The sequence below is a fragment of the Salvelinus namaycush genome, unplaced genomic scaffold (assembly GCF_016432855.1).
Source record: "Salvelinus namaycush isolate Seneca unplaced genomic scaffold, SaNama_1.0 Scaffold34, whole genome shotgun sequence".
Classification (NCBI taxonomy): Eukaryota; Metazoa; Chordata; class Actinopteri; order Salmoniformes; family Salmonidae; genus Salvelinus; species Salvelinus namaycush.
Genome location: NW_024060341.1, coordinates 309,604 through 330,786, shown reverse-complemented (window position 1 = coordinate 330,786; position 21,183 = coordinate 309,604). Strand labels below are relative to the sequence as shown.

Below are 21,183 nucleotides of genomic sequence, written 5' to 3'. Positions count from 1 at the left end.
GGCGGTGGCGACGACATTGGTGAGTGGCGACGACATTGGGGGTGGCGGCGGCGACGACATTGGGGGTGGCGGCGGTGGCGACGACATTGGGGATGTTGGGGTGGTGTGGATGGTGACATTGGGGATGGTGACATTGGGGATGGTGGTGGCGGTGACATTGGGAATGGTGGTGGTTCTCTCCCATAGCACCAGGTTAACTATGTATTAATGTGATACATCTACTACTGTTGTGTTTCCTGACTATAGTTCTGACCTGAACAGGAACAACTCTGGGCCTTAGCTATGGACTGTAACAGACCAGAGTTTTTCCTGGTCTCGCCACACGGTCTGGAAAAACTCCTGTCCCTAAAACATGTTCATTACCTTCTACTCTATCAGCATCTGCAGTAAGGATGGAGTTTTTCATTATGTAACCGTTTCTCATGAGAGAGAGACACATTGTCTCTGCAGGGGGGTGTTTCCTTCCTGACATCACTTCTCATTCAAGGTCATGATGACCAACAGGACTGGGATGTTATTCTGTGTCAGACAGACACTGTTCTAGGGCTATAGATGAATCACACATTTCACACCATTTGTTCTCATCAACTAACTGCTGAAGGATATTGACTGTCTGTGACTCATTATATGTGAAATGCTTTCATTCTACTGTGTCGGTCTAGGGTGTTAGCAATTCCCACATCTCACCACTAGGTGGCAACCGGACCAAGCCATAGCATATCAACAGGCATTTCACACTTAGCTGTGATTGGAAATGTTATCTTTCTTCAGTCTTTGACTGTTAAACATGGTAAAATCACAAAGCCTTTCCTTCATCCATGTTTGGTTGGGTGAAGATGTCTTGACGTTATGTTCCTCTCATACAAGCCACACACCCCTGGTGCTTCTTGGAATATTGAACAAATCATTTTGTTCTGATAAACAGCATTAAGGTTGTGTCCCTCCCAAATGTCACTATATTTCCTATGTAGTGCACTACCTTTGCCCTGGTAAAAGTAATGCCCTATATGGGGAATAGGGTGCCATTTGGGACGCACATGGGTCTCCATCAGTCGTCTGACAGCAACAAGGCAGTCCTGCCTGAGTCAGTGGCGTTGCAAGGCGTCCGTTTCCTCTCTGCTCCTTTCCAACACCTACCAGCACTGTGCTATTCATGTCACTGTCTGTCCACTAGAGTTAGAGTGAAGGGGACAGAGAGCCTTAAGCCCTTACTGCAGGAGGCAGCTCTATCCCTGCAGGCTCTTAACTTGGTCAGTAGTTCATGGACTCTGATGGATTCCAACACGTTCAGAGATGAATCCTTAACACTAAACTCCTCCTCCAGGAGGATTCGCCATAGCAGTGTGTGTATTTATGTTAGAAAACATACAGGACCTGATATACAGAAAGTACATATTCTAGGCTATTTGGTCTGGTCAAATACAGACTGTCTGACCTTGTATAGTATTGGGGGGGGGGGGGGGTTCCCAGCAGACGTGAGTGGATATCTAGAGCATGTTTTGAGTTTTGACATCAGACTGCCAGCCTGTCAGTCAGTAATGTCAGTGTCTGTAAAAATGTGTTGTTTTGAGTGTCACACTTCAATCTGTCAAGCTTGGGTTATGTCCCAACTGGCACCCTATTCCCTATACAATGCTCTACTTTTGACCAGAGCCCTATGGGTCCTGATCAAAAGTAGAGCACTAAAGAGGTGCCATTTGGGATGCAGTCTTGGAAAACATGACGAGTTGGGCCAATGACAGGTCTCCTGATTTTAGGCTTTCAGTGTTGGACAAACACCTGCCAGTCTGTCATGTCCCAAAAAAAGCGGGAGGTCAAAGTGCAGTCCTCCTGTTTCCTCTCACCGCGTCCTAAATTACACCCTATCCCCTTTATAGTGCACTACTTTTGACCAGGACCTATAAGGCTCTGGTCAAAAGTAATGCACTAAATAGGGAATAGGGTGCCATTTGGGATGTAGCGTATGTCCCTATGGAGTGGAGCCAGGCTTGTTCTAATGGCCTGTATCTTTACTGACTTTAGTTAACAGTGTACTATAATACTCTGTCCAGTATCAGCCTGTATCTTTACTGACTTTAGTTAACAGTGTACTATAATACTCTGTCCAGTATCAGCCTGTATCTTTACTGACTTTAGTTAACACTGTACTATAATACTCTGTCCAGTATCAGCCTGTATCAGCCTGTATCTTTACTGACTTTAGTTAACAGTGTACTATAATACTCTGCCCAGTATCAGCCTGTATCTTTACTGACTTTAGTTAACACTGTACTATAATACTCTGTCCAGTATCAGCCTGTATCTTTACTGACTTTAGTTAACAGTGTACTATAATACTCTGTCCAGTATCAGCCTGTATCTTTACTGACTTTAGTTAACAGTGTACTATAATACTCTGTCCTGTATCAGCCTGTATCAGCCTGTATCTTTACTGACTTTAGTTAACACTGTACTATAATACTCTGTCCAGTATCAGCCTGTATCTTTACTGACTTTAGTTAAGTGTACTATAATACTCTGTCCAGTATCAGCCTGTATCTTTACTGACTTTAGTTAACAGTGTACTATAATACTCTGTCCAGTATCAGCCTGTATCTTTACTGACTTTAGTTAAGTGTACTATAATACTCTGTCCGGTATCAGCCTGTATCTTTACTGACTTTAGTTAACAGTGTACTATAATACTCTGTCCTGTATCAGCCTGTATCTTTACTGACTTTAGTTAACAGTGTACTATAATACTCTGTCCTGTATCAGCCTGTATCTTTACTGACTTTAGTTAACAGTGTACTATAATACTCTGCCCAGTATCAGCCTGTATCTTTACTGACTTTAGTTAAGTGTACTATAATACTCTGTCCGGTATCAGCCTGTATCTTTACTGACTTTAGTTAACAGTGTACTATAATACTCTGTCCTGTATCAGCCTGTATCTTTACTGACTTTAGTTAACAGTGTACTATAATACTCTGTCCTGTATCAGCCTGTATCTTTACTGACTTTAGTTAACACTGTACTATAATACTCTGTCCAGTATCAGCCTGTATCAGCCTGTATCTTTACTGACTTTAGTTAACACTGTACTATAATACTCTGTCCAGTATCAGCCTGTATCTTTACTGACTTTAGTTAACACTGTACTATAATACTATGTCCAGTATCAGCCTGTATCTTTACTGACTTTAGTTAACACTGTACTATAATACTCTGTCCAGTATCAGCCTGTATCTTTACTGACTTTAGTTAACAGTGTACTATAATACTCTGTCCAGTATCAGCCTGTATCTTTACTGACTTTAGTTAACACTGTACTATAATACTCTGTCCAGTATCAGCCTGTATCAGCCTGTATCTTTACTGACTTTAGTTAACACTGTACTATAATACTATGTCCAGTATCAGCCTGTATCTTTACTGACTTTAGTTAACACTGTACTATAATACTCTGTCCAGTATCAGCCTGTATCTTTACTGACTTTAGTTAACACTGTACTATAATACTCTGTCCAGTATCAGCCTGTATCTTTACTGACTTTAGTTAACACTGTACTATAATACTCTGTCCAGTATCAGCCTGTATCTTTACTGACTTTAGTTAAGTGTACTATAATACTCTGTCCAGTATCAGCCTGTATCTTTACTGACTTTAGTTAACACTGTACTATAATACTCTGTCCAGTATCAGCCTGTATCTTTACTGACTTTAGTTAACACTGTACTATAATACTCTGTCCAGTATCAGCCTGTATCTTTACTGACTTTAGTTAACAGTGTACTATAATACTCTGTCCAGTATCAGCCTGTATCTTTACTGACTTTAGTTAACACTGTACTATAATACTCTGTCCAGTATCAGCCTGTATCTTTACTGACTTTAGTTAACACTGTACTATAATACTCTGTCCAGTATCAGCCTGTATCTTTACTGACTTTAGTTAACACTGTACTATAATACTCTGTCCAGTATCAGCCTGTATCTTTACTGACTTTAGTTAACACTGTACTATAATACTCTGTCCAGTATCAGCCTGTATCTTTACTGACTTTAGTTAACAGTGTACTATAATACTCTGTCCAGTATCAGCCTGTATCTTTACTGACTTTAGTTAACAGTGTACTATAATACTCTGTCCAGTATCAGCCTGTATCTTTACTGACTTTAGTTAACACTGTACTATAATACTCTGTCCAGTATCAGCCTGTATCTTTACTGACTTTAGTTAACACTGTACTATAATACTCTGTCCAGTATCAGCCTGTATCTTTACTGACTTTAGTTAACACTGTACTATAATACTCTGTCCAGTATCAGCCTGTATCTTTACTGACTTTAGATAACAGTGTACTATAATACTCTGTCCAGTATCAGCCTGTATCTTTACTGACTTTAGTTAACAGTGTACTATAATACTCTGTCCAGTATCAGCCTGTATCTTTACTGACTTTAGTTAACAGTGTACTATAATACTCTGTCCAGTATCAGCCTGTATCTTTACTGACTTTAGTTAACAGTGTACTATAATACTCTGTCCAGTATCAGCCTGTGTTTTCAGACACAGTAGCTACAGTAAACATACTCCCTCACATGCTGTCTTTACTCTCTCTTGTAAATCCTCATCCAGGTGTGTGTGTGTACATTCCTCCCGGAGGGGGGGAGGAGACTCACTCAACCTGTCTGGTGACCTGCTGTGTGTCAGCCTCCTCGGTTCACACGGCTCAATGTGTCTGTGTACTTGTGCTGGGAGTTGCCACAGTGGCCAAACTCCTGCCAGTTTCCTCCTATAACAACAGCTTCCCAAATGGCACCCTATACCCTCTGGTCCCTCAGGGCTCTGGTCAAAAGAAGTGCACTGTGCAGGGAATAGGGAGCCGTTTGAGACCCATCACTGGTTTAATGTAACTGGTGCTGGTGGGGAGATGGAAGGTGATCAATGCATTTCTAGTCCATGTTCTGGTCCTAGTTCTATAATGTGAGGTTAGCCTGCTTGGATTTTATTCTGACGTTATAGTAGTTTTTTTTTTTTTGGAAGTTTAATGACCTCGTCCTTGAGCTACCTGTTAGTCTGTTGGAAACAACATGATCTATAAAGATGGCGTTGGGAAATAATTGAGCTACTACTATAAAGATTTTATACAGTAGCTACATACTTTGTAAAAGGAAGAAGGCTTTCAATGTTGATCTGTCATACTTCCAGACACAGGCAGGCCTGTTTTAATTGGCACTGTACGTTTTCCTTTCACTACACTTTCTGAATAGTAAAACTGATTTTATCACTGACTACATCCCCATTCACGTCTATGTTTGGATGGAATTGTATGAGATGGTGTGTTTTTGTTTGGACGGTTATCTGACCTTACAGAAAGAAAGACACTAGTGTTATTTTCTATTTTCCCATGATCCTCTGTTCTCCCCACTGTGTCTGCTCAGCTGCACCCACACAGTGAATTACAGAGCCTGGCTGCTGAAAAGAAACCAGGGCCTTTTTTAAAATGTATTTTATTCCAAACTCTTCTCTGAGACAAGAAGCCATCTGCCTCTTGGGGAAAAAGACCATAACCGTCACACACACGCTCTCTCTCTCTCAATACGTACTGTATACCCCCTCCCTCCTCCTCTCCCCATTTCTTTTTCTGTGTCATACATTTTTTTCATCCACCTGTCCCTCTTCCTCCAGATCCCTTACTCTTCTCTCTGCCCCGTCTAGTTTAGATCCTCCTCCTGGTCTTTGATAGGATGTCTTTCTCGGTGACAAACAGCTTCTCCTGTCCTTTGATAGGATGTCTTTCTCGGTGACAAACAGCTTCTCCTGTCCTTTGATAGGATGTCTTTCTCGGTGACAAACAGCTTCTCCTGTCCTTTGATAGGATGTCTATCTCGGTGACAAACAGCTTCTCCTGTCCTGACTGTTACCCGTTCAGCCATTTTAAATCAAATGTATTAGATACATGCTTTGTAAACAACAGGTGTAGACAAACAGTGAAATACTTCCGGACTCTAACCAAAAATGCAGAGAGAAATAAAAGATAAATAATATTAAAGTAATAATAAATACACAATGAGTAACGATAACTTAGCTATATACACAAGGGACCAGTACTGAGTCGATGTGCAGGGGTACAAGCAATATTTTTTATATTTGTTTATTTCACCTTTATTTAACCAGGTAGGCTAGTTGAGAACAAGTTCTCATTTGCAACTGCGACCTGGCCAAGATAAAGCAAAGCAGTTCGACACATACAACAACACAGAGTTACACATGGAATAAACAAACATACAGTAGAAAAACTCTGTGCAAATGAGGTAGGATAAGGGAGGTAAGGCAATAAATAGGCCATGGCGGCGAAGTAATTACAATATAGCAATTAAACACTGGAATGGTAGATGTGCAGAAGTTGAATGTGCAAGTAGAGATACTGGGGTGCAAAGGAGCAAGATAAATAAAAAAATACAGTATGGGGATGAGGTAGCTGGATGGGCTATTTATAGATGGCCTATGTACAGGTGCTGTGAGCTGCTCTGACAGCCTTTTCAGTGCGGATGGTACCTGTAATCCATGACTTCTGGTTGGGATATGTACATACAGGCACTGTGGGGACAACGTCGTTGATACACTTATTAATGAAGCCGGTGACTGATGAATCCCATAACATTCCAGTCTATGCTAGTGAAACAGTCCTGTAGCTTAACAACCACTTCATCGGACCACTTCCTTATTGAGCACGTCATTCCTGTTTTTGCTTGTAAGCAGGAATCATGAGGATAGGGTTATGGTTAGGGAGAGCTTTGTATGTGTTTCTGTGTGGAGTAAATGTATTGTCTCATCTAGTTGCACAGTTGACATGCTGGTAGAAATGAGTATTACTTCTGTAGCTACAGTGTAGCTACAGTGTAACCAATGTGAAATGGCTAGCTAGTTAGTGGTGGTGCGCGCTAATAGCGTTTCAATCGGTGATGTCACTTGCTCTGAGACCTTGAAGTAGTTGTTTCCCTTGCAGAGGCGTTTGTGGCGCGATGGGTAACGATGCTTCGAGAGTGGCTGTTGTTGTGTGCAGAGGGCCCCTGGTTCGAGCCCAGGTAGGGGCGAGGAGAGGGACGGAAGCTATACTGTTACAACAGCACAACATGGTCCTCAGTCTACGTTACTGAAGTTTGGACGGTGTACAGGAGGCCCAAAGCCATATTTTTAAAACGGCTTCTATGTCCTTTTAAAGCTGCCTATCCTCTCATTTCAGCTGAAGGGCTTTTGTCTCTGAGCTGAGTGAGCTTCAAGCATATATTTCTCTCTCCCTTAGGATCGTTCCCTTCCTCAACTATTCTACCCTTCCAGCTCTTCATCATTCCATCACAGCTACAAAATCCTCTGTTCTAGTTTAATTCTGACATTCCCTCATTCTTTCTCTTCACAGACTAACTGCATTGCTGTCCCTAATTTCAACATTTCATGTCAGCAACCCTGAATGTCCACTAGTTTGAGTTGTCTACTTCCCATTTGATTGTATTGTTAATCAAGAGGAGCTGATGAGGCCCTCCTGGTGTTTTAGAGGGAGTGGATGTTTAGAAGGAGAGTCGCTCAATCTGTTGTAGTGCTGTAGATTTGGCAACAGCCCCCCATTGAGTCAGGACATGGCCACCATGAACTCTGCCTGGGACCTGACAGGGATTTGGCCACCGTGGGATTACACCTTGAGTGGGGATTATGGCCATAATCCCTGCCAATCCCAATGGATGACCATGGTCGGGTGCTGTTCTGCTGGGGGTTTAAGAGCAGAGCAGAGTGATTGGTGGGAGCAGGCTGGAGTCATAGCGTCTGTTTGTAGTCTGGCTGCAGTCTAGGCAGGGAGAGGAAGACCACCAGTGGATTGTGAGGCATGAAGGTCGAGATGTAGTTGACTAATCTGTTTCTACTGGACTGGAAGGAATCTAGGAGCATGTCGTGGCTCTTCTGGGCCAGAAGGATAGTGCCAGGACTCCTGTTGTGTGGAGGGGACTTGGTTATGTAACTGTTGTTGGTGGGGGGGTTTGTTACCGTGGGCTACTGGCAGTTCAGTTCAGTATTATCTCCAGTTGAGTGTGAGTGTCTTTAGAGAGTTTGACTGCAGCCATTGATCCTGCTTTAGATTGCTGCTGAGCTGTACTGACAGCTCCCCCTCACCCCACACACACTCACTCTAACCCCACACACCCACCTAGCCCCTCCCCACCAACCAAGGGACTCTCCTCCTAGCCCCTCCCCACCAACCAAGGGACCCTCCCCCCGGACTTGTCTCTCTCCTATTGGGTGTGTGTGAATGAGAGCCATTGTGTGAGGCACACTCCTGCCCTGGGGCCGCCCACTGCTGCTGGCTGCTCTCTGCTTCTTTCTCCTTGAACTGGAGCTGGAGCTCAGATCAGATGCAGAGCCGCCCCCATCCTGACTGTCAGTCTGTACCATCCTGGGTCCCAGCAGGAAGAGGAGTAGGAGGAACAGAGGGAGGAGGGGAGTGGAGCACAGCGGCCGTGTCCTCCTCGTTGGGCAGGTGCCGCCGGCGTCTGTTACCCAGCGCTGGGCGCTACGTCCTCCAGCACACACCACACGGCTCACCAGAGGAGACAGAGGCTCTGTGGGAGCCCGGACTAGGACAGGGGGACACAGTCAGACACACGGCAGCGGCCATGGAAGTGGAGGAAGGGAGCCGGGGTCCGGGAGGAGGGATAGGGCCAGGAGATGTAACGGTCCACAAGACCAAGAGAGGGGAGCGGAAGAGGCAGGAGCTACTGGCCTTAGCCCTGAGGGTCAAGTTGGGGAGCAGGAGAACATTACTCTGGAAGCCTCTAAAACTGTTGGCTTCCTGTCCACAGATCACCACTTCTCCTCTGGTACGGCACAGCACCCTGAAAGACTGCCCCTCCGAGAAGCAGAGCTCCTATGACAAGATCCACAACTTCAAGGTGAGATGGTTTGTTTGATTGAACCTTTTTAAAGGAGGATGTAGGGAGGGAGGGAGGGAGAGTCGACTGCTTTAGGACCTCTGTAGGAGGTCTGCCTCTCTGTAGATTCTCTGTTCAAAGCTCTTTTACCTCAGGAAATTATTCCATTCCTACAGGCAGCTCTGCTTGTCCATGCAGGGCCTGGGAGATTAAGTTCTGTCAGGTTGATCTGAAACTTAAAAGCGACGTTCCTCAAAGTGACAAAGTAACCGATTTCAATGACTCTTTTTATCTGCCTGGTGAGCTGCCTACCTGTCACCTGACTGGCTACCGTTAGGTACCATTATAACACAGAGACTGATGTTATTCATCATCATGTGCTTTCATGATGAAAGCTGTCTTGTGGGCACGTGCAGCTGTCAGCCATATGTTTAAATCTATCGACTGTGCTTAATGGATATGGCGTATGTTTTAACCCATTAACGGCTGTGAACATTGATTGTCTAAGATGTTTGAGCACTTTAACCTCTTTGTTTCATCTTGATTTTCAAAAACAGAAATACAGTTGATATATTGAAATAAATATTGAATACAACAAATGATTTTGGTGTGTGAGACCAACACAAACTTGGCAGTAAACCTAACCAGTATTTTTGACCTCTCAACTTCCCTATCAAATCTAAACAGTTCAAACAGAAACAACAATGACAAATGGTTTGATGAAGAAAGCAAAAACCTAAGAAAGAAATTGAGAAACCTATCCAACCAAAAACATAGAGACCCAGAAAACATCAGCCTACGCCTTCACTATGGTGAAGACAATACAGAAATAATACAGAAATACCCTACGGAAAAAGAAGGAACAGCACGTCAGAAATCAGCTCAATGTAATTGAAGAATCCATAGACTCTTAGAAAACCCTAAACAAACAACAACACAGAGTTATCTATCCAAAATGAAAATGTATGAGTAAACCACTTCTCCAATCTTTTTGGCCCTATAACAAAGAACAAACAGCAGAAACATGATCAGATACACATTTTAGAATAAACTATATAAGACTACCAGAACCCACTAGATGATCCAATTACATTTGAATGAACTACAGGACAAAATACAAACCCTCCAACCCAAAAAGGCCTGTGGTGTTGGTGTCCACAATGAAATGATAAAATATACAGACAACAAATTCCAATTGGTTATACTTAAACTCCTTAATATCATCCTTAGCTCTGGCATCTTCCCCAATATTTGGAATCAAGGACTGATCACCCCAATCCACAGAAGTGGAGACAAATAATAACTACTGTGGGATATGCGTCAATAGCAACCTTTTGGAAAATCCTCTGCATTATCATTAACAGCAGACTCATACATTTTCTCGTGAAAACAATGTACTGAGCAAATGTCAAATTGGCTTTTTACCAAATTACCATAAAACAGACCATGTATTCACCCTGCACACCCTAACAAACAAACAAACAAAACAAAACAGGCAAAGTCTTCTCATGCTTTGTTGATTTCAAAAAAGCTTTTGACTCAGTTTGGGATTAGGGTCTGCTATACAAATTGATGGAAATTGGTGTTGGGGGAAAAACATATGACATTATAAAATCCATGTACACGGTTAAAATTGGCAAAACACACACACTTCTTTCCACAGGGCTGGGGGTGAGACAGGGATGCATCTTAAGCCCCACCCTCTTCAACATATATATCAATGAATTGGCGAGGGCTCTAGAGCAGTCTGCAGCACCCGGCCTCACCCTACTAGAATCTGAAGTCAAATCTCTACTGTTTGCTGATGATCTGGTGCTTCTGTCACCAACCAAGGAGAGCCTACAGCAGCACCTAGATCTTCTGCACAGATTCTTTTAGACCTGGGCCCTGACAGTAAATCTCAGTAAGACTAAAATAATGGCCTCCCGGGTGGCGCAGTGATCTAAGGCACTGCATCGCAGTGCTAGCTGTGCCACCAGAGATTCTGGGTTTGAGCCCAGGCTCTGTCGCAGCCAGCCGCAACCGGGAGGCCCATGGGGCGGCGCACAATTGGCCCAGCGTCGTCCGGGTTAGGGGAGGGTTTAGCCGGCAAGGATATCCTTGTCTCATCGCGCACTAGCGACTCCTGTGGCTGACCAGGTCGCCAGGTGTACGGTGTTTCCTCCGACACATTGGTGCAGCTGGCTTCCGGGTTGGATGTGCATTGTGTCAAGAAGCAGTGCGGCTTGGTTGGGTTGTGTTTCGGGGGACGCATGGCTCTCGACCTTCGCCGAGTTCGTACGGGAGTTGCAGCGATGAGACAAGACTGTAACTACTACCAATTGGATACCACTAAATTGTTTGCAGACCCCACAGAGCCCCAGGACAGCAACACAATTAGACCCAACCAAATCATAAGAAAACAAAAATATACTTTTTTGATACATTGGAAAGAATTAACAAAAACAACAGAGCAAACTAGAATGCTACTTGGCCCGAAACAGAGAATACACAGTGGCAGAATACCTGACCACAGTAACTGACCCAAAATGTAGAAAATCTTTGACTATGTACAGAGGGGATGTAGCCTTGCTATTGAGAAAGGCCGCCGTAGGCAGACCTGGATCTCAAGAGAAGACAGGCTATGTGCACACTAGCTACAAAATGAGGTGGAAACTGAGCTGCACTTCCTAACCTCCTGCCCAGTGTATGACCATATTAGAGAGACATATTTCCCTCAGATTACACAAACCCACAAAGAATTTGAAAACAAATCCTATTTTGATAAACTCCCATATCTACTAGGTGATATAACACAGTGTGCCATCACAACAGCAGTGTGTGTGACCTGTTGCCACAAGAAAAGGACAACCAGTGAAGAACAAACACCATTGTAAATACAACCCATATTTCTGTTAATTTATTTTCCCTTTTGTACTTGACATTTTTGCACATATGACATTTGTAATGTCTTTTATTATTTTGGTACTTTTGTGAGTGTAATGTTTACTGTTAATTTGTATTGTTTATTTCACTTGTTTATTATTTGGTTCTCTTGCTTTGACAATGTTAACATATGTTTCCCATGCCAATAAAGCCCTTAAATTGAATTGAGAGAGAAAGCGATCTCTCCTCATGGGCACCTGAATACATTCCTGCCATTGTGTCTCAGGTTTCAGTGAGCCTGCAGGGTAGAATGGCCTCCTAACCTCCAGCTCTCCAGCCTAGTGTCTGGTCCCATTTGAGAATGGAACAGCAAACCACCCGGCTGCTCAGCACCTGTCAAGAGCCCTTATCTGTACTGTTCTATCAATCTAACGTAACCTAATAACTCTTTAGTGAAGTGGTCGGTGCAGACTTGCGTGTGTGTGAACATGTTTGCATGTATCCAGCAGCCCGGGCAGGAACAGATGCCAGACACTTTGTAAATCCTTTTAATCTGACTTGTATACACAGTCCCTCATTGGGCTTGGGGTCCCTCCCTCCCTTCCACTGTAGACTGGGCTTGGGGTCCCTCCCTCCCTTCCACTGTAGACTGGGCTTGGGGTCCCTCCCTCCCTTCCACTGTAGACTGGGCTTGGGGTCCCTCCATCCCTTCCACTGTAGACTGGGCTTGGGGTCCCTCCCTCCATTCCACTGTAGACTGGGCTTGAGGTCCCTCCATCCCTTCCACTGTAGACTGGGCTTGGGGTCCCTCCATCCCTTCCACTGTAGACTGGGCTTGGGGTCCCTCCCTCCCTCCCTTCCACTGTAGACTGGGCTTGGGGTCCCTCCCTCCCTCCCTTCCACTGTAGACTGGGCTTGGGGTCCCTCCCTCCCTCCCTTCCACTGTAGACTGGGCTTGGGGTCCCTCCCTCCCTCCCTCCCTTCCACTGTAGACTGGGCTTGGGGTCCCTCCCTCCCTCCCTCCCTTCCACTGTAGACTGGGCTTGGGGTCCCTCCCTCCCTCCCTCCCTTCCACTGTAGACTGGGCTTGGGGTCCCTCCCTCCCTCCCTCCCTTCCACTGTAGACTGGGCTTGGGGTCCCTCCCTCCCTCCCTCCCTTCCACTGTAGACTGGGCTTGGGGTCCCTCCCTCCCTCCCTCCCTTCCACTGTAGACTGGGCTTGGGGTCCCTCCCTCCCTCCCTCCCTTCCACTGTAGACTGGGCTTGGGGTCCCTCCCTCCCTCCCTCCCTTCCACTGTAGACTGGGCTTGGGGTCCCTCCCTCCCTCCCTCCCTTCCACTGTAGACTGGGCTTGGGGTCCCTCCCTCCCTCCCTCCCTTCCACTGTAGACTGGGCTTGGGGTCCCTCCCTCCCTCCCTCCCTTCCACTGTAGACTGGGCTTGGGGTCCCTCCCTCCCTCCCTCCCTTCCACTGTAGACTGGGCTTGGGGTCCCTCCCTCCCTCCCTCCCTTCCACTGTAGACTGGGCTTGGGGTCCCTCCCTCCATCCCTTCCACTGTAGACTGGGCTTGGGGTCCCTCCCTCCCTCCCTTCCACTGTAGACTGGGCTTGGGGTCCCTCCATCCCTTCCACTGTAGACTGGGACCAGAGACCAGGGTTGAGTTCCAAATGGCACCCTATTCCCTAGATAAAGGACTAGTTTCACCAGGGCAAAGTAGGTAACTATATAGGGTGCCATTTGGGACCCAGACAAGTATTCTCTGCCTTACTGAAGAGACATTCCTCTGTCATTACTAAGCACAGTGTGAAGAGCTGTGGTACATCCAGGTAAACAAGTATCCCTCTATTTTGCCATAGTGTAATATTTTCTTCCCAAGCCAGAGCACCCTATAGGACAGTAAGCCACGTCTGAGCCAGAGCAGCCCGTAGGACAGTAAGCCACGTCTGAGCCAGAGCAGCCCATAGGACAGTAGGCCACGTCTGAGCCAGAGCAGTCCATAGGACAGTAGGCCACGTCCGAGCCAGAGCAACCCATAGGACAGTAAGCCACGTCTGACCCCGAGCCAGAGCAGCTCATAGGACAGTAAGCCACGTCTGATCCCAAGCCAGAGCAGCCCATAGGACAGTAAGCCACGTCTGAGCCAGAGCAGCCCATAGGACAGTAGGCCACGTCCGAGCCAGAGCAGCCCATAGGACAGTAGGCCACGTCTGAGCCAGAGCAGCCCATAGGACAGTAGGCCACGTCTGAGCCAGAGCAGCCCATAGGACAGTAGGCCACGTCCGAGCCAGAGCAGCCCATAGGACAGTAGGCCACGTCCGAGCCAGAGCAGCCCATAGGACAGTACTCACCGACAGTAAACGTCTGACCTGACCTGGGTCCTACTCACCTACAGTAACCATCTGACCTGCCCTGGGTCCTACTCACCTACAGTAAACGTCTGACCTGAGTCCTACTCACCTACAGTAAACGTCTGACCTAACCTGGGTCCTACTCACCTACAGTAAACGTCTGACCTGGGTCCTACTCACCTACAGTAACCTTCTGACCTGACCTGGGTCCTACTCACCTACAGTAAACGTCTGACCTGACCTGGGTCCTACTCACCTACAGTAAACGTCTGACCTGGGTCCTACTCACCTACAGTAACCTTCTGACCTGCCCTGGGTCCTACTCACCTACAGTAACCGTCTGACCTGGGTCCTACTCACCTACAGTAACCTTCTGACCTGCCCTGGGTCCTACTCACCTACAGTAACCGTCTGACCTGACCTGGGTCCTACTCACCTCCAGAAATACAATGAATGAAAGAATTCACAGATCTTGTCTTTGCGTATATGTGTGTGTGATTTAGAGTTATGTTTGTTCAGTGAGGTATGTGTGATTTAGAGAGTTATGTTTGTTTAGTGGTGTGTGTGTGATTTAGAGTTTTATAATGTTTGTTCAGTGAGAGCGAGAAGGTGTGGCGTGTCTTCCAGACTCTAATCTATTGCTGTGTTTTCTCACCCTTCCATAGGTTCATACTTTCCGAGGGCCTCACTGGTGCGAGTATTGTGCCAACTTCATGTGGGGCCTCATAGCCCAAGGGGTCCACTGCTCAGGTAACCTCCTCTTCCATTCAGACATCCCAACACTGCTCACTGCTGACCTAGCTACCATCACTGACCTTTCATGGGTACTTCATCACATTAGAGCACCGTCCCAAATATCACCCTATTACCTATGTAGTCCACGTGTGTAGGGCTCATAGGGTTCTGATCTAAAGTTTTACAGGGAATTGGATGCAATTTGGGATGAAAGCCTAAAGAAAATAACTCCAATCCCTGATCAGACCCTTGGAGTCCTGTTAACATCCCTGATCAGACCCTTGTAGTCCTGTTAACATCCCTGATCAGACCCTTGGGGTCCTGTTAACATCCCTGATCAGACCCTTGGGGTCCTGTTAACATCCCTGATCAGACCCTTGGAGTCCTGTTAACATCCCTGATCAGACCCTTGGAGTCCTGTTAACATCCCTGATCAGACCCTTGGGGTCCTGTTAACATCCCTGATCAGACCCTTGGGGTCCTGTTAACATCCCTGATCAGACCCTTGGGGTCCTGTTAACATCCCTGATCAGACCCTTGGGGTCCTGTTAACATCCCTGATCAGACCCTTGGGGTCCTGTTAACATCCCTGATCAGACCCTTGGGGTCCTGTTAACATCCCTGATCAGACCCTTGGAGTCCTGTTAACATCCCTGATCAGACCCTTGGGGTCCTGTTAACATCCCTGATCAGACCCTTGGAGTCCTGTTAACATCCCTGATCAGACCCTTGGAGTCCTGTTAACATCCCTGATCAGACCCTTGGAGTCCTGTTAACATCCCTGATCAGACCCTTGGAGTCCTGTTAACATCCCTGATCAGACCCTTGGAGTCCTGTTAACATCCCTGATCAGACCCTTGGAGTCCTGTTAACATCCCTGATCAGACCCTTGGGGTCCTGTTAACATCCCTGATCAGACCCTTGGGGTCCTGTTAACATCCCTGATCAGACCCTTGGAGTCCTGTTAACATCCCTGATCAGACCCTTGGAGTCCTGTTAACATCCCTGATCAGACCCTTGGGGTCCTGTTAACATCCCTGATCAGATCCTTGGAGTCCTGTTAACATCCCTGATCAGACCCTTGGAGTCCTGTTAACATCCCTGATCAGACCCTTGGAGTCCTGTTAACATCCCTGATCAGACCCTTGGGGTCCTGTTAACATCCCTGATCAGACCCTTGGGGTCCTGTTAACATCCCTGATCAGACCCTTGGGGTCCTGTTAACATCCCTGATCAGACCCTTGGAGTCCTGTTAACATCCCTGATCAGACCCTTGGAGTCCTGTTAACATCCCTGATCAGACCCTTGGAGTCCTGTTAACATCCCTGATCAGACCCTTAGGGTCCTGTTAACATCCCTGATCAGACCCTTGGGGTCCTGTTAACATCCCTGATCAGACCCTTGGAGTCCTGTTAACATCCCTGATCAGATCCTTGGAGTCCTGTTAACATCCCTGATCAGACCCTTGGGGTCCTGTTAACATCCCTGATCAGACCCTTGGAGTCCTGTTAACATCCCTGATCAGACCCCTGGGGTCCTGTTAACATCCCTGATCAGACCCTTGGAGTCCTGTTAACATCCCTGATCAGACCCTTGGAGTCCTGTTAACATCCCTCTGGGCAGAAATGGATTAAGTCAACATGTTCAATAAATCATCCATGTAACCAGGTGTTGTCTCATTTTATCCCCCGTGTTTACAATATGACTTCCAAGTTTTGATTTATTTCAAGAATTCACGTTTGATCAAATATCAATCAAATTGGACAACTGATCGGACGTCTCTGTCCGGTTGGGTTTCATGTCATGCGACTAATGTCATGTGACTAATTGTAACACATGAGATATCAAACTTGAAATGCCTAATAATGTATTTATTTTTAAATGCTATGACAATAAAAAGGGTATTACAATATTATGTTCAAGCCTGGATCATGTCATGGAATGTAGAGTCCAGGAAATGTGGTCTGTTCCATGTAAATCAATGGTTGGATGAGGCCTGTGAAATGTAGTAATTTAGCATTCCTCAGTGACACCTGGGACAAACCAGTTCCCCCGGCGACTATGGCTGTCAACTATTTATAAACAAGACAGACGCTCACAGAGAGCTTAGAAGGTGCATCAACGGGACACACCCAGTCAAGCAAGGACATCCAAATACTGTATCCACAAAACTGCAACAAGGCTGGCTGTGCTGTCAAATCTAATTTTATTGGTCACATACACATGGTTAGCAGATGTTATTGCGAGTGTAGCGAAATGCTTGTGCTTCTAGTTCCGACAGTGCAGTAATATCTAACAAGTAATCTAACAATTCCACAACAACTACCTAATACACACAAATCTAAGTAAAAGAATGGAATAAGAATATATACATATAAATATATGGATGAGCAATGACAGAGCGGCATGAGCAAGATGCAATAGATGGTATAAAATACAGTATATACATATGAGATGAGTAATGCAAGATATGTAAACATTATTAAAGTGGCATTCTTAAAGTGACTAGTGATCCATTTATTAAAGTGGCCAATGATTGAGTCTGTATGTAGGCAGCAGCATCTGTGTTAGTGGCTGTTTTAGGTCTGATGGCCTTGAGATAGATGTTTTTCAGTCTCTCGGTCCCAGCTTTAATGCACCTGTACTGACCTCGCCTTCTGGATGGTAGCGGGGTGAACAGGCAGCAGCTCGGGTGGTTGTTGTCCTTGATTATTTTTTTGGTCTTCCTGTGACATCAGGTGCTGTAGGTGTCCTGGAGGGCAGGTAGTTTGCCCCTGGTGATGCGTTGTGCAGACCGCACCACCCTCTGGAGAGCCTTGCGGTTGAGGGCGGTGCAGTTGCTGTACCAGGCGGTGATACAGCCCGACAGGATGCTCTCAATTGTGCATCTGTAAAAGTTTGTGAGGGTTTTAGGTGACAAGTCACATTTCTTCAGCCTCTTGAGGTTGAAGAGGCGCTGTTGCGCCTTCTTCACCACACTGTCTGTGTGGATGGACCATTTCAGTTTGTCTGTGATGTGTACACCGAGCAACGTAACGTTCCACCTTCTCCACTGCTGTCCCATTGATGTGGATAGGGGGGTGCTCCCTCTGCTGTTTCCTGAAGTTCACGATCATCTCCTTTGTTTTGTTGACGTTGAGTGAGAGGTTGTTTTACTGACACCACACTATGAGTGCCCTCACTTCCTCCCTATAGGTGGTCTCGTCGTCGTTGGTGATCAAGCCTACTACTGTTGTGTGGTCTGCAAACTTGATGATTGAGTTGGAGGTGTGCATGGCCATGCAGTCATGGGTGAACAGGGAGTACAGGAGGGGGCTGAGCACGCACGCAAGGTGGAGGTTATATGATCCTTGACTAGTCTCTCAAAGCACTTCATGATGACAGAAGTGAGTGCTACGGGGCGATAGTCATTTAGTTCAGTTACCTTTTGTCTTCTTGAGTACTGGAACAATGGTGGCCATCATGAAACATGTGGGGACAGGAGACTGGGATAGGGAGAGATGGAATATGTCCGTTAACATGCCAGCTGGTCTGCGCATGCTCTGAGGACGCGGCTAGGGATGCCGTCTGGGCCGGCAGACTTGCGAGGGTTAACACGTTTAAATGCCTTACTCCCATCGGCCACGGAGAAGGAGATCCCACAGTCCTTGGTAGCAGGCCGTGTCTGTGGCACTGTATTATCCTCAAAGCGGGCAAAGAAGGTGTTTAGTTGGTGTCCGTGAGGTGGCTGTGGTTTTCCTTTTGTAGTCCGTGGTTGTTTGTAGACCCTACCACATATATGTCGTGTCTGAGCCGTTGAATTGTGACTCCACTTTGTCTCTAATACTGACATTTTGCTCGTTTGATTACCTTGCGGAGGGAACAACTACACTGTTTGTATTTGGCCATATTCCCAGTCACTTTTCCATGGTTAAATGTGGTGATTTGCACTTTCAGTTTGGTGCGAATGCCACCATCTATCCACAGTTTCTGGTTAGGGTAGGTTTTAATAGTCACAGTAGGTACAACATCTCCTACACACTTTCTTATAAACTCACTCACCGAATCAGCGTATACGTCGATATTACTCTCTGAGGCTACCCGGAACATGTCCCAGTCTGCGAGATCAAAACAATCCCGTCTGGCCGTGCCGTCTGGCCGTCTGGTCTGGCCGTCTGGTCTGGCCGTGCCGTCTGATCGTGCCGTCTGGTCTGGCCGTGCCGTGCCGTCTGATCGTGCCGTCTGGTCTGGCCGTGCCGTCTGATCGTGCCGTCTGGTCTGGCCGTGCCGTCTGATCGTGCCGTCTGGTCTGGCCGTGCCGTCTGATCGTGCCGTCTGGTCTGGCCGTGCCGTCTGATCGTGCCGTCTGGTCTGGCCGTGCCGTCTGATCGTGCCGTCTGGTCTGGCCGTGCCGTGCCGTCTGGCCGTGCCGTCATGCTTTGTAATGGAGATCCTTTTTAAGGAGTGGTTTTAACCCGTTTCAGTGCTTCAGTACATGGGGAAAATATCACAATACTGTTCATATCATTCCAATCCTGAAGTTAAATCGAGTGAAAAGGGACACATGTACTGTAGCTGTCCTTGGAGCTTCCTGCCAGATAAAAGGATGTAATATTTAGGGTTGCAAAGCTACCGGTAAGTTACCATATTGTCCATGAGCTTCTAGTAGATAGACCATATGGTTGAAGAGAAAACAGCATAATAATGCAAAAAGCATCTAATCAACAATGACATTATTTTTAATGAACCGTGACACTCTATTTACTATTAACTTTTGTCACAACTGCCACCAGTTTGGCACCAATTTTCTTTCTTTACTATTTTCTACACTGCAGAATAATAGTGAAGACATCAAAACGATGAAATAACACATATGGAATCATGTAGTAACCAAAAAAGTGCTAAACAAATCAGAAGGTATTTGAGGTTCCTCAAAGTAGCCACCCTTTGCCTTAATGACAGCTTTGCACACACTTGGCATTCTTTCCACCAGCTTCATGAGGTAGTCACCTGGAATGCATTTCAATTAACAGGTGTGAATTTCTTTCCTTCTGAATGCATTTGAGCCAATCTGCTGTGTTGTGACAAGGTATGGGTGGTATACAGAAGATATCCCTATTTGGTAAAAGACCAAGTCCATATTATGGGAAGAACAGCTCAAATAAGCAGAGAAAAGACAGTCCATAATTAATTTAAGACATGAAGGTCAGTCAATCAGGAACATTTTAAGAACTTTGAAAGTTTCTTCAAGTGCAGTCACAAAAATCATCAAGCACTATGATGAAACTGGCTCTCATGAGGACCGCCACAGGAAAGGAAGACCCAGAGTTACCTCTGCTGCAGAGGATAAGTAGATTAGAATTAACTGCACCTCAGATTGCAGCCCAAATAAATGCTTTACAGAGTTAAAGTTACAGAAACATCTCAACATCAACTGTTCAGAAGAGGCTGCGTGAATCAGGCTGAATTGCTGCAAATAATCCACTACTAAAGGACACCAATAAGAAGAAGAGACTTGTTTGGGCCAAGAAACACAAGCAATGGACATTAGACCGGTGGAAATCTGTCCTTTGGTCTGACGTGTCCAAATTTGAGATTTTGTCTTTGTGAGATGCAGAGTAGGTGAATGGATGATCTCCGCATGTGTGGTTCCCACAGTGAAGCATGGAGGAGGAGGTGTGATGGTGTGGGGGTGTTTTGCTGGTGACACTGATTTATTTAGAATTCAAAGCACACTTAACCAGCATGGCTACCACAGCATTCTGCAGCGATACTCCATCCCATCTGGTTTGCGCTTAGTGGAACTATCATTTGTTTTTCAACAGGACAATGACCCAAAACACACCTCCAGGCTGTGTAAGGGCTATTTGACCAAGAAGGAGAGTGATGGAGTGGTGCATCAGATGACCTGGCCTCCACAATCACCCGACCTCAACCCAATTGAAATGGTTTGGAATGAGTTGGACCGCAGAGTGAAGGAAACAAGTGCTCAGCACATGTGGAAACTCCTTCAAGACTGTTGGAAAAGCATACCTCATGAAGCTGGTTGAGAGAATGCCAAGAGTGTTCAAAGCTGTCATCAAGGCAAAGGGTGGCAACTTTGAAGAATCTCAAATAAAATACATGTAGAAAATAGTAAAAATATAAACCCTGTAATGAGTACAGTAGGTGTGTCCAGACTTTTGACTGGTACTGTATGTCACACTGACACCCTAATATGGTACCAATGGTATTTACTAAGTTGCTGGTTTATATTTAGGATCATGTTTTACAGTGTTGTCATTGTTTGCTTATTTTATATATTTTTACAGGTAATAAGGCCACACAGAGGGCCAGAGATAATTACAG

At 45.8% G+C, this 21,183-nt stretch overlaps 1 protein-coding gene across 1 annotated transcript in view; it reads left to right on the top strand.

Moving 5' to 3' along the window:
* Positions 1 to 21,183, top strand: part of LOC120040288 (beta-chimaerin-like) — a 50,883-nt gene that overhangs the window by 24,911 nt on the left and 4,789 nt on the right. The window contains exons 7-8 of the mRNA XM_038985483.1: positions 8,297 to 8,929; positions 14,787 to 14,871. Of these exons, the coding sequence (XP_038841411.1) occupies positions 8,297 to 8,929; positions 14,787 to 14,871 (718 nt within the window). The remainder of the gene's footprint in view (positions 1 to 8,296; positions 8,930 to 14,786; positions 14,872 to 21,183) is intronic.